Source organism: Lipotes vexillifer, unplaced genomic scaffold (genome assembly GCF_000442215.2).
Source record: "Lipotes vexillifer unplaced genomic scaffold, Lipotes_vexillifer_v1.1 scaffold1546, whole genome shotgun sequence".
Lineage (NCBI taxonomy): Eukaryota > Metazoa > Chordata > Mammalia > Artiodactyla > Lipotidae > Lipotes > Lipotes vexillifer.
This window is the reverse complement of record NW_006780757.1, coordinates 137,094-149,875: the sequence shown is the minus strand read 5'-3', so window position 1 is coordinate 149,875 and position 12,782 is coordinate 137,094. Positions and strand designations below refer to the sequence as shown.

The 12,782-nt window shown below is 47.1% G+C and overlaps 1 protein-coding gene across 1 annotated transcript in view; it reads left to right on the top strand.

The window, feature by feature from the left end:
* The first annotated feature begins 1,529 nt into the window (after positions 1-1,529).
* Positions 1,530-12,782, top strand: part of CD34 (CD34 molecule) — a 22,362-nt gene continuing 11,109 nt past the window's right edge. Inside the window, exons 1-3 of the mRNA XM_007454154.1 lie at positions 1,530-1,608; positions 11,182-11,364; positions 11,986-12,239. Coding sequence (XP_007454216.1) covers positions 1,530-1,608; positions 11,182-11,364; positions 11,986-12,239 — 516 coding nt within the window. The remainder of the gene's footprint in view (positions 1,609-11,181; positions 11,365-11,985; positions 12,240-12,782) is intronic.

The window sequence follows — 12,782 nt, the reverse complement described above, 5'->3', positions numbered from 1 at the left end:
GAGAGCTTGGGGTCGGCGAAGGGCAACTCTTTTTCTCTGTAAATTGGGAGTTCCAAGGACAAAAGCCTGATTTTAAAAATGTATCTTGTAACCCTTTCTGTCCCCATCTGCAGGCCCTTGAGATCACAGTGTGGTCAGACCTGAATCACCATTTGCACTTTGAAACAGATACATACCATACCACCAAGTTCTACCAAATCTGCATCAGAAGCCTTTGGTTTCATTATGTGATGAAAGGCTTTGCTTCCTCTGCAAAGGAAAGTTAGGCAACATGATCAGAATGGGAGTTTCAGGTTGCTTTTAGACCTGGACACCCTTCTACTTTCATAATGCTAGGGGGTCTGCGGAGAAGTAAATCAGAAAAGAGAAGTGCTGGGCTTTCCTCTCTCTCCCTTTCGGCTCTGTGGAACAGACATCATGGAAGAGACTGGACTGGGTATTTGTAATCATGTGATCCCACTCAGGATCTCATGGCAGTCTCCAAGACTATGCCTTCTCTTACCACCCCCGCCCACCGCCGTGCCGTCATCTGTTCCTCCTGGCTCCTCTGTCTTCCAGTATCCATCTCCCCAATCCAGTCCTTGACTAGGCTGACTGCCCAGTTCAAAGTTTCAGTAATTCAGTTTACCAACAACCAGAACAACTCACGAGGAGTGCACAGCTCCAGGATCAATTAGGTAGAAGAGGGTGGAGTCAGGGGAAGTCTTTTTTTCTGATAAGAGAGGAGGACGAAGCCCCTAGAGTCTCAGCCCCAGGACTGGAGAGAAGGCACCCCAGGTGCTAGCGGAGTCCTTTGTCTTTATGATGATGGCGACAGGATCAAACTATGTGCGAAAATAGGGATGGTAACAGGAAATAACCCTCCAAGTTAAAATAAATAGATCTTGTAAGAAAAATAATGAAAAGAGAGTGAATAATTACTGTCATTTATATGTCCTGCTCAGGATTTCTGCATCATTAACACACAGCATAGTCTCTGGTAGAGTATCACTAAATGCCTCAGATTTGACATGTGCTAAATTTTACCTGATTAGCAAAATGCTCACACTTGTAAACTCAAGTCCTTACTGGTAGATTCCATCTGCAAGATTGTTCTCAGCTTAAAACTTAAAGAAAAGCAAAAAGGAAAGGAAATGGAAAAAAATCAGAGGAAACCTGCCCCCTGCCCTGGACACCGGCAAGGCTGACACAAAGGGGTTAAAGTTAAGTGAAGTCAAGGTTTAAGAAGATGGGGCCTCTATATAAAGTTGAACAAGACGTCTGGGGACCCCACAAAACCTTTTTTGGCCTCGACAGCGGCAACCCCAGCCTCCCTCCTAACGTCCTCCGCCTTTGGGACCAAGCGGGAAGCTCACGTTAGTGGCAGCCAAGGAGAGGAGTTGGCCGTGCCAGGACTAAAGAGGGAGGGGAGGGGAAAAAGCAAGTTTCGCCCACCCCACGCTCGGGCGGAGGGGCGGGAGCTGCGCGTCCGGGCCTGGCCAAGAAGCGTCTCGGGCTCTGTGCATCTCTTCGGGAGCGGCGCGGGAAGGATGCTCGTCCGCAGGGACGCGCGCGCGGGGCGCGGGATGCCGCGGGGCTGGACCGCGCTCTGCTTGCTGAGTCTGCTGCGTGAGTATGGGCCGCGCGCCCAGCCCGGCCGACTTGGTGGCGGGGAGGGTCGACGCTTTCCCGGAGGCAGAGCGCGCACAGCCCAGTTAGGCGGAGCGAAGGGACCCCTGCCCCACCCCACGCCCCCACGCCCACGGCTGCTCCTGGCTTGGTGGGACCGGGGCCGCTTGAACCGAGCCCAATGGGGACTGGTGCCTCCGCTGGGAATGGGTGGGGGTGGGACGCGCCGGGAAGGCGACCACACTGTGAGCGTGAACTAGCCCAGGTGTAAATCGGAGGTCGCGCCGGAGGCTTCCCAGAGTCGATGAGGTTCTCTCGAGTTGTCTCTAAAGTAAAGCTCTTTGAAGATGCCAGTGTCCTTTTGCATTGCCAAAGGTGCAGAGTGCAGAGTTGGAGCCAGAACCAGGAGAGAGGGGAGGAGAGAAGCAGGAAAGTTTCGTGACTGATGGTTGATTCAGAAAGCTACGGCCTGAGCCGGTTCCTGGGAAGAGAGCGTTGGTGCCCACCGACGACTAGGACAGGGGGAGCCAGAACTGGACATTCAAGGAACCAGAGCGAAGCCAACCTGGGATGAGGCCCCAGGTCCTAGGTCCAGAGGCCCAGGAGGCAGGCTGAGTTAGGTGACATGGGGAGCTTGGAATGAAGAACAGTCCGTGAAAATATTCTTGCATTTAAGATCGCAAAGCTAAGTTACGCTCCGTCTTCTGACACCCTCTTCTCCGTTCCACTGGAGAGAAGGCACGGGGTAGATGGAGCTTGTTCTGTGCCCTGCTTTCCTCTCCCCACTGCAACCCCTCACCCTGGCACAAACTCAAACTTGTTACGTTTTGGAGTTTTCTTCCCCTGCCCTTCTTCTCCAAGCTCTAAAGCTAGTGGACAGATCAGCAGACTGGTGGACACTCCTTTGCTTATCCACATCCACCCTGATTTCTTAAGCTCTTGCTCTCACTTTGGTTAAAAAGAAAAATTAGTAGGCGCTCAATAAATATTTATTCATAATTGCTTTCATTTGGGGATAACATTCTCCATCTCATCTCACTGCACTTAGAAGGATTTAAACATTGTAAGTTATTCTCCCTTTGGCTCCAGATTCTGCTTCCAGGCCCCTAGGACTCCCAATTCCCTACTCTTATTGCATCCTAAAGGCCACCCACCACGGCCTCCCAGAGTGACCTGGGCCAGCCAGCTAGGCCTCTTTGCTCTCAGTCTCCTCTGCTGTCCCACTTTGGGTCCACCCAGTTGGAGAGAGACTCCAGGCTGGAGAAAGCTCTAAGTTAGGCTCTGGGTTGACCTGTTTGACAGCCCCAGACATGCCCTTCGGGGCAGGGAAAAAGCTGTCACTAAGGTGTCTGTTGAAGCCCTAGAATGGGGAACTGCCCTGGGGGCTGGCTTCACCTCACAATGGGGTGAGTTGACCAGCGGCTCAGATTCCTATCCGATGCTCCACTCTCCTTTGGCTTCACAGCTCATGATGACCTGGTCCTGGGCCCAGTGAGGCCCACCCTTTTCTTATTTCCTCAGCTGGCCAGTCTCAGTCTCGCCTTGGCCTGCAGCAGTGGGGACGGGGAGAGCGATTTAACCTCTGCAAAACCTTGGGCAGATATGCTGAGAATTTCAGTGTCTCCGCTTTAGGGATGAGCGGTGGGGCCTGGGTCCCTACGTTCAATCTTGCCAGACTGCTAAGGCCAGTGTGTAGCTTTATGCATTCCCCAAGAGCTTTCTAGGATTTGTTTTTATATAATACTAGGAGTCATTTTCTATTATACTGTGGGGTGACTGGAATGAGTGAGTGACTGTACCTTGAAATGCTAACAAAGGGGCATTGCAGAAATTCTGTGCTATTGTTACTGTGAACTTTAGGGCAGAAGAGGGTTCTGTGGTTTTCTCCTCACTGACCCTGACAAAGAGCTTTGTTCTGGGAAGGTCTTTTTTCTGTCGCTGTGAGAACTTGGCCTGGGCTTGGGTACAGCAGCCAACCAAAAGTGGACTTTCTCTGTTGGAGATGGGGTGGCTCTGGGTGGTGACCAGAGTCAGGGTGGGCACTGAGAGGCCACCAGGTAGCACTGCCACACCACCAGCTGCAAAGAGAAATCTCAGGTAATCAGGGAACCCCATTTGTCAGGCCCAGGGTATCTGTTTCCTTCGAGCCCTCCAAGGCTGTCCTTCCTCTTTCCCTAACAAGTCCCACCCCTTCACATTCCTTTCCTTCCTTTGGGTCCTTCGTGTCTGCTGACCCCACACCCATATCCTGTCTGGGGCTACGTGTAAGAGGGGAAAAAAGAAAAGGGAAAAGAATTTTATCAGATATTTTCCGGAGGGGAGAGGACTCCACCCTTTGACTCTCTGCCACATGGCGACCAAGAAGGAGCAGCCTTGGGACCTCTGACTAATTCCGTGGTCCCCAGTTCTCCCCCTCGTAGGGCCAGCCCAGCTGGCATAGCCTTTGCAAATGCAAATCTTCGGCAACATTCCTGTTTGACTGATAAAACGAGCCTGGGCATCTTTTTCTTATCCCTTTGGCTCCACCTCCTGGGCCTGTTCATTCACTGGTTCTCATCTCCTTCCTTCTCTGAGTCTTTGTCTCCAAAAGCTCAGCGCAAGAAGTGCCAAAACTGCAACAGATAAACTCAGGCTCAGAGTCTTACAAAAACAAATCAAAAGGAGCCACAGATTCCACTTCTTACCATCTCACTGCCTGATTTCCTTTAGATCCTGGGCAGGAGGGCCTGGACTTACTTTCAGAGCTGGATGGTTACCCAGTTCCACCCTCAGGGTGCCTGGGCCTCCTTCTCCCACTGACTTTGCTGGATGTCACTAAATGGCCCCGAGTGTGGGGAACTGAAAATGTGAAGGTGTGGAAAAAGAATAAAACACACCCTCCAAAAGAAAATGCTTGGAGTCGCCAGGGCAGAATTTCCATATTTTTCTGGGCTTTGACTTCCCTAATGAGAACATTCTCTTCCTTCCTCAGCTAAGAAATAAAAACACAGTATCTACGATTTTTAGTCCCAAAGGCCCTAGACTTTGCTAAGGAGAAAGACGCATGCATCTTGAGAGAATGTGATACAAATGAATAGGGATGTATACCAGGGTGTACTTCCTAGGACCTACACTCTGGAGACCACTCCAGAAATGAATCACTTCCCTTTGGAATACAAAGGAAAAACCTCTGGCTTCATTGGGAAGTTTCCTCCTGGTTTAAGAGGAAAAAAACCCCAAAGAACCCACCACTGATACCTTCTTAGCAGAGCAGCATCTCTAGAAAATGACTTAATGAGTCTTTGGGTGAAAAAACCTAGACTCCTGGACAAACCTTTGATGTGCAGTGGCAGACAGGAGGCTGAATTGCTGAGCATGATAAAATAAAGTAGAACTTTGTATTTGATGGGCCCTAGAGACAAAAGGTTAAAGGACTCCAGAGGCCAGGAGAACATAGAGAGAGGAGGGGAGGTGCTGGGAGCAGTAGGGAACAGTAGTGAGTGGAAGGTGGAAAAGACCTGGCTGGGAAAATTCCTTATGGTGTGGCGCGGCTGTTTAGCATAGGAATGTCAAGCCTAGGATTTCAAGATTATGCCTTTGTCTCTTCTGGGCTGTGCTGTAATCTCCCTCCATGATCTCAAACCTTCAGTAAACATGCACTGGCCTTGTAACACTGTTAGTGGTGCTCTGGGGTGGGGTGGGGGGAATAAAGGAATGGGTGTTTGGCAAGCCCATGGTGCAGTAGTGTAGAACAAGAACTCCTGCAGCCTGAGGACAGAGAGGCACAGAGCTGTGAGACAGGAGTCGGTGGCAATTAGGAAAATGGAGAAAGAGGTGACTAGGAGAAACATAGGCCCCCAGGAAAAGCTCAAGATATTGGGGTCCCACAGGAAGTGGATGGCGGCCAAGACATACTATTTGAATATTAAAGGGGAGTCTCAGTACCCTGGGAACACTCAGGCCACAGACACTTTTTTATGCTCACACCTCAGCTTAGCCTCTGCAGTGTAGGAAGGCATCAGCCCAGTTCTTTGATCTAGTCCAACATGACCCAAACCCACCGAGACCCATAGCAGGGATGCTTCCTGAATGCTCCCAGGAAAGATGGGTGGCTCACTATCTCCCAGAGTAGTTCATTCTATTAAAAAAAAAAAGAAAAATCCCATGATTATTAGCTTTTTTTGTACTGCAGTGAAATTAGCCTTTATATAGCTTCTAATCATTAACTGCAATCCTATTCCTTAAACTCTCACAGAATTAATCTGATCTTTCTTCATGACAATCCTTAACAACCTTTCTCGTCTGCTCCACTAGATTATAAGCTCCTTGAGGACAGGGATTTATTTAAATTCTAGTGACACAAACACCTAGCAGTAGAAAGGTATTTTCTCTTAGCTTGTGCTCCGCACAATGCTGAGTTTGGTGGCGCTTCGGGAAAATAAGAATGAATGAATGAGTGAAATGAATCTTGAAGAAAGGTATTTATTCTCTCTCCCCAAATTCTTCCTTTCTATATCAAAAATCAGCAAATTTTTTCTGTAAAGGGCCAGACAGTAAATATTTTAGGCTCTGGAGTCCATATGTGGTCTCTGATGCATACTCTGTTTTGTTTTATTTTACAACACTTTAAACATGTAGAAGCCATTCTTAGCTCACTGGCCAAACAACACACAGCCCATGGGTTGGATTTGGTCCACCAGCTATACTTGCCAACCCTTGATCCAGATGAAATAGTACTAAGCCCTCAACCATATGACTTGGTCTCTAGAACTTTCCTAATTCTGGTTATCATCTCATGGGCACTCCCTTAATTAAATAAATTCCCTCTTAAAATATAGCATTGAATGACACGGTTCTACATAGAGGCGGTCAGTGTGAACACGGTTCTACATAGAGGTGGTCAGTGTGAACACTCCTGGTGCAGTTGCCATTCAACCCAAGTACTTATTGTGAACTCAGAGGATTGTGCTCAGTGCCCTGAGTAATACAGACAAGTATGAGAGATGGTTCCGACACTCAGGAAACCTATGATGTAACCAAGGTGACAAGACCTATACTCAGGAAACAGCATATATGATCTTGTGCCAGATAAGTCATGGAGATATGTGTCTTAAGGTCTCTGAGAAGCAGGAAAAAAGGGACCTGTCCTAAAGATAACCACTGTTTCTTGAGCATTTACCAGACAGGCAACTGCTTTACACCCCCATCTCCTTTATTCCTCCGAACAACGAGGAAGTAGGCACTATTTTTATCTCCATTTTACAGGTGAGGTGTAGAGAGGTGAAGAATCTTCCCAAGGCCATGCAGCTAGAACTCGGTAGAGGAGCCTTTCAACATGGTCCAATTACAGAGCCCGAGCTCTTTGTTTTGAGGCTCTCCTGTCTTCTCACCAACCATCCATGCAGGCTGTGGGCTCCCAGCGGCGGCCAGCTTGTTCCTTCTTCCTAGTACTGCATCTAAGATACCCAGGATCTCCTCCAAGAAACTCCTCTTGGGCCAGGTGCTAGAATTTGAAAGCATGGGCAGAACGGTGCTGACTGGCTAGGAGATAAGAAAACAGCACCAGCAAAAACTAAAACTCAGAGGGTCTGTGAAAAACAAGACCAAATATAGGGGGGAAAAACCTCTTAAAGTACAGGAATTTAGGTAGCAGAACTTTCTGGATCTCTGAGGATTTGTAAACCCCCTTTAAAGACTAAAAGAATCTTTAATTTACTAATTGTAGGTAGAAATCTTTTAAAAACATATTACATATGTTTCTGCTTTCTTAGTGTATCAGGAAAAAAAGGGCTTTCACCTTCAGACTCAGTTGTATCATGAAAATAATTCGGTTATGGTGCAGCTCAGTGGCATCATTAATGCCTCTGAAGGTGTATATTTTCATTTACTCCTACCATAAATGGTTCCAGACTAGTGTGGTTTTTGATACTCATGTCTGTTTTTCATTTATTACTGCTTATTCATTTTCAACTGTTGCTTCTCCTTATTGTTTGCTTCTCTTTCTAATTTTTAGCTTTAGCTAGGATATCAGATAAACAAGTTTGTTAGAATTGTGTGTAAAACAAGAATAATTGCCTCTGAAATAAGTACCTGTAAGTTAAATGCATGACTTTTACAACATGAATTTTGTGACATCTATTTGGCTTCTTGGAATCCTCATTTTGCCAACTTCCTGATACCTTGTCTCCTTTTGTCCCAAGTTCATGGGTTGAGATCAAGTAGGGTAGGTGGGGGCAAATAGGGTACTTAGGGAGATACAGTTAATAAAGATGGAGTGAGGAGTAAACAACAGAAGATAGCCTTTCATTCAAATTTAAATTGTAGGTATAATGCTCTGTTGGGTTGGGGGTAAGGGCTGTTCTTCCAGTCTAGAGTGGAATGGGGTGGAGGTTTCATCGCTTGTCTCTTGGCTGCTATGACTTCCATACAGAGTTGGGGATAAGAAGCTCAGATAAAGAAAGATCAGTATTGGATGGTTTAATGCCATGTGTGTGTGGGGGAATATAGGATAAGAACTGATTCTTATAAATGTCATTCCTCCAAGACCCATCTCTTCATGGGAGCACGAGAAAGGGAGCCCTAGAGACTTAAAACAAGAGACTCCAGTCCCTACTGACAGACTCTGTGCTGCAGTGTAGGTCAGGATTGGCCCCCAGCGTTCTGCCAAGGTGTCCCCTTGCCCTACACCAGCTCATATGTACCCCATTGCTCAGCCTTGCCTTTCTGCCTTCCCTTTTTGTCCTGTTTCTCTAGGGTCTCAGAGGCTTCCCCACTCACCCTGGGCTCAGGGACATAAATCTGAGATTGGGGTTCCCTTTCCATTTGCAGACAGATCCTGCAACCTGTTCCTCAGTTCCTGGCTGAGGGATGGGTGGGAGGGGGCAGCCGCAGACGGGAGCCTGACCCTAGTGGCTCAGTAGCTGGCCTGGGTCCAGGATTGCTTCAGTCATCTGGAACAGGCACGTCTGTCCTCAGAGCTAGCAGCAGGTCTCTCTTCACATCTGGAAAAGTTCAAAACTGTTTGTCTGGGTGAAGGAGGCCCTGGGGAGGGGGTTCAAAAGCATGACATCACCTCAGCCAGGCCCAGCTTTCTCTGGGGAGAGAAGAGGGCTGGGCCAGGTTGGGCCAGATGGGATTCCCAAGAATTGATGTATTGGTGGGAAGAAGAAAAAAGGGTGGGCAGGAAGAGTGATGTCAAGGGGGAGTTCCAGTGGTGACTTGGAATATGGTACCTTGAGAGGATGGTCCTTCAATTCAGTGTCCAAATGTTCCCACCACCTGCCCCCTGAACTGAACTCATAGCTTAGGGTCAGATTGCTGAGAGGGACTTATTTAAGGACAAAAGAAGACTGGATCTGCTTCCCCATCTATTTTATTTTGATAAATCCACTCCCCCCACCCCCGCTACTGCCCCCTATCCCAGCCAGACAGGAGCCCATACTTTTCTCTCCAAAATATGGAAGATGCATCCTGATCCTTGGCAGTTTGGACCCCCTGACCCTCTTGTTACTTCTACTCAAGAGTCAGCTAAACCTCAGTGGCCCCATTGCTCCTTGCCCTGCATGAATGATGGCCTTCCCTCTTGGCCAAAACCCTGGTGATCTAGGCTCCTATCTCTAAAACGGAGATAGCAATATCACTTGTTCCTCCTGCACACTTGCCCTATAATTTTGAGATGTGAGTTTTGTACTCACCATGAGTATCAACCTACCTGCAGCAGGCTGGGAAGAGAGGCAGATGAGGGAGAGTGAGACTTGCCACCACCTTTAGGGGAAACTTTTGGCCTCAGGTTCATTGCCTTGAAACTAATGCCTAACTTCCACCTTGATGCTGAGGAAAAGAAGAGGTGTCATTTTGCACTGCTATTTACCCAGAAACAGTCCTAGGTTTCAATCAGTAAAGTTAGAGACAAGCTTTAGGGTGGCCTGGGACCCTCAGGTGCCTTTCCTTGAGGATGCTACTGCCGGGTATGAGCTCTGAATACCAAGTCTACCCCTAGTATTTACAGGGCTCAAGCTAAGAATACAATGGAGGCCCACATATTATATGTTTAAATACTTCAAAGTTATAAATCAGGCCAACCATATGGTAAATAAAATATCGTCTATCCTCTTACCTTGAAAAACTTACCTTCATGGCTACCTGGAAGGCCAGATTTGAATTTAGGACTCTCAGAGCCTTGGAGTTCAATGCCACAATGTGGCTTAGCAGGAAGAGGTGGTCCTCGGCCCTTGCCTACCCTCTTGTCTTCTTCTTACTCATGGCTCTGGTCCATACTGTAAGGGATCTTGCATGCAGGCAAGGGACACCCCACCTACAAGGTGGGGTTAGATCTTAAGCTCTAACCCTTCTCCCTGCAAACAGCCACCCATTGGCCACCCTTGGGCCTTGGAGGCACACACCCTGGTGCTGCAGTTCACCCTTGGAAGGAGGGACTGGGAGAAGAGGCCCATGCAGGTCCTCAAGTGAGCAAAGAGCCATTTGGGCAAGAAGTTCTAGGACTTCTGGTCCCAACACATGATCTAGAAGAGAGGGTACACCTCTGTTGGCCCCATGGACTCCTCGTAGCTTGGGGACGGGGAGGGCAGGAAGAGGAACAGAGTGTAGGCTCTAAAGTGCAGGGTCCAGACAGGTAGCTTCTCCTTTCTGGGTCTAAGGATGGCACTGCTGGGTACCACAGGAAATATGGAAGGGTAAGAACCTGCAGGAAATTTTTCCGAGAATAACTAGTTCCAGGAACGTTATACTATAGCAATTTAACATTTGTTATCTCATTGATGTTCCCAATAATCCCTCACTTTAAAAATTAGTAAACTGAGACACACACACATTAAATTACAGAGTTATTGACAGAGCCAGGACTAAGCTCTCTGTTCCCAGGACATTTGTTGAGAAACCAAGCCTTATGCTCTCTAGTCCATCAGCTACATTCCTATAGGTCGGAGCTTCCCGAAAGAAATCTTGGGGTTGCTAGCTGCGGTTCCTCAATAAAAGGAAAGAATGAAAGGATTTGGGGAATGGGGGAGTCTAGGGAGGATAGAAGATTTTTAAAGGATTACATAGAGATGGTGTCAATCTAGTGATTATTCCAAGAGTTAATACATTGGCTGAAGAGAAGGATACATTAAAAAGGAAATAGAGGCACATCTTTCCCCACATTTTAGATCTTGGCAATACTTATTCAGGTGTAATTTGAAATTTTAATATTTTACTTAGCATGTTATGAGCACTGCCTCATATTCTCATGCTGCTGTAGTTTTTGCATTTTTCTATTTGCAATGATTATGGTATGTTAAGTGCATATAACATCTATCCTATTGTAATTCATTTAGTTGCTTGCAACTTTTCCCTCCTATAAATAATACTATACTAGATGTTTGGTGCATGCAAACTTTTCCTCCTCTCTTTCCTTAAGAAAAATCTAGTGAGAAATTAGTCACATGTCCAGGAGGATGTCCTTGTTCTGCTCTGTTGTCAGGGGTGGCAGGGGATGCTCTAGATGGATTCTACCTAAAGTCAAGAGATTGAATCAGGTGATGCCACGAGGCTCCAGGATGATTTGAGTTCTGATATTTCTTCTTTGTTTCTCTATAGCCTCTGGGTTCACAAATACAGAGAACTTGACTACTACTGCCACAAAGACATCTACCCCAGGAATATCTTCAACTGTCCCTACAACTATACCCAACCAGGAAAGCACAATATCAAGTACTTTTGGAAACATCAGCCTCTACGTTGTCTCTCAGGACAGCAATGGGAACACAGCAGCCATCTCAGGTAAAGAGTGTTTGTCTCGGGCCCCAGAAGGATGCTGCTGGCACTAGCGTAAAGCATTAGTATATTTGCAAATACCCCCACCCTCTATTTCCCCCCACAGATGGAAACATACAAGCCCCTTTTAATAGTGGCTTGAGTATCGTGCTTAGGGTACCCTGAAGTAAGCGCTAGACAGTTCTTCCTGTAGTGACAGCTTTCTCAAGTCAACGCCTTGGCAGCTGATCCTGATTTGTAATGCTCCTTGCACTCTTTGAGTTCAGCTTAGTGATAAAATAAGGATCTGATGAGGACTCTGTAGAGATCTCTGATCTCTTCTAAGTGAACAGACTGTGTACAGGTTCAAATTGGGGGTCTTTGACATCTCTAGGGTGGACCAGTTTCCGGTTCAGTTTCAGAGTGCTGAGGGCATCTCTAATACATTCTATGATTATAGCTATGGTTCCAACAGCTGGCTGGAAATGAGTTGGTAAGGGTTAAGACATGAAGTAACTCTTAACTTCCCAAATTCCCTTTTCTGGGTTGAAGTCCGTGCCTATGTCAATGAACTGAGATGTGTTTGTGTGTGTGTGTGTGTTTATGCCAATGCGCATATATTCACACTTCTGTTTTGGTCAATTCCAGAGCCTACAGTCAATTTCACATCTACCTCTGGGATCACCCCAGTCCCTGGAACCATGAACTCTTCTGTCCAGTCACAGACCTCTTTAGCCACCACAGTGTCTTCTACCCCCATCAACTTTACAACTTCAGAGATGACCTTGCAGCCCAGCATGTTACCTGGAAATATTTCAGATTCCCCATACAATAGTACCAGCCCTGTGACATCTCCCACTAACCCCTATACATCATTTTCTCCTATCCCAAGTACCATCAAGGTGGGTGAATCAGGCCAAAAATGACAGATTGCCCCCTCACTTCATATGTATGCAAGCTCTCTCTTCCCCTTAACCTCTGCTTATCCCAACCAATGAATTTGGGTCATATAGGACTTAGCGTGAAAAAAGTGCAGCATAAATATTGCTGGAAGGGATAGAACAGGGAGAAGAGGGGTAGAGTTGGGTAGCAAGGCTGATCTGTGCCGTGGGTACTATATTTCTAGGAAGTAGAGAGCAAAGAGGATTCTCAGAAATCCATCCAATTCTCTGTGGTTCTTTCCAGTACCTCTTGGTCTAATCTTTGACTAGGGTACCACTCGCCTTTGGGCATATTTGGAAACCATCTTCTACTTGATGGCGCTGCTTTTCCCAAAATGTTTAGGGCAAATACCATTTCCTCTATGCAAGAGGGTTTGGTGGTATGCCAGGAGTAGAGAGGCAGTGAGGAACTAGGCAGACCAGGGATGTTGAGCTCAATCTGCCTTTCTCAGCCTTGGGGCCTGTGGCTATCAACAGCTTTCAGCAGGCAGAGGAGAAAAAGTG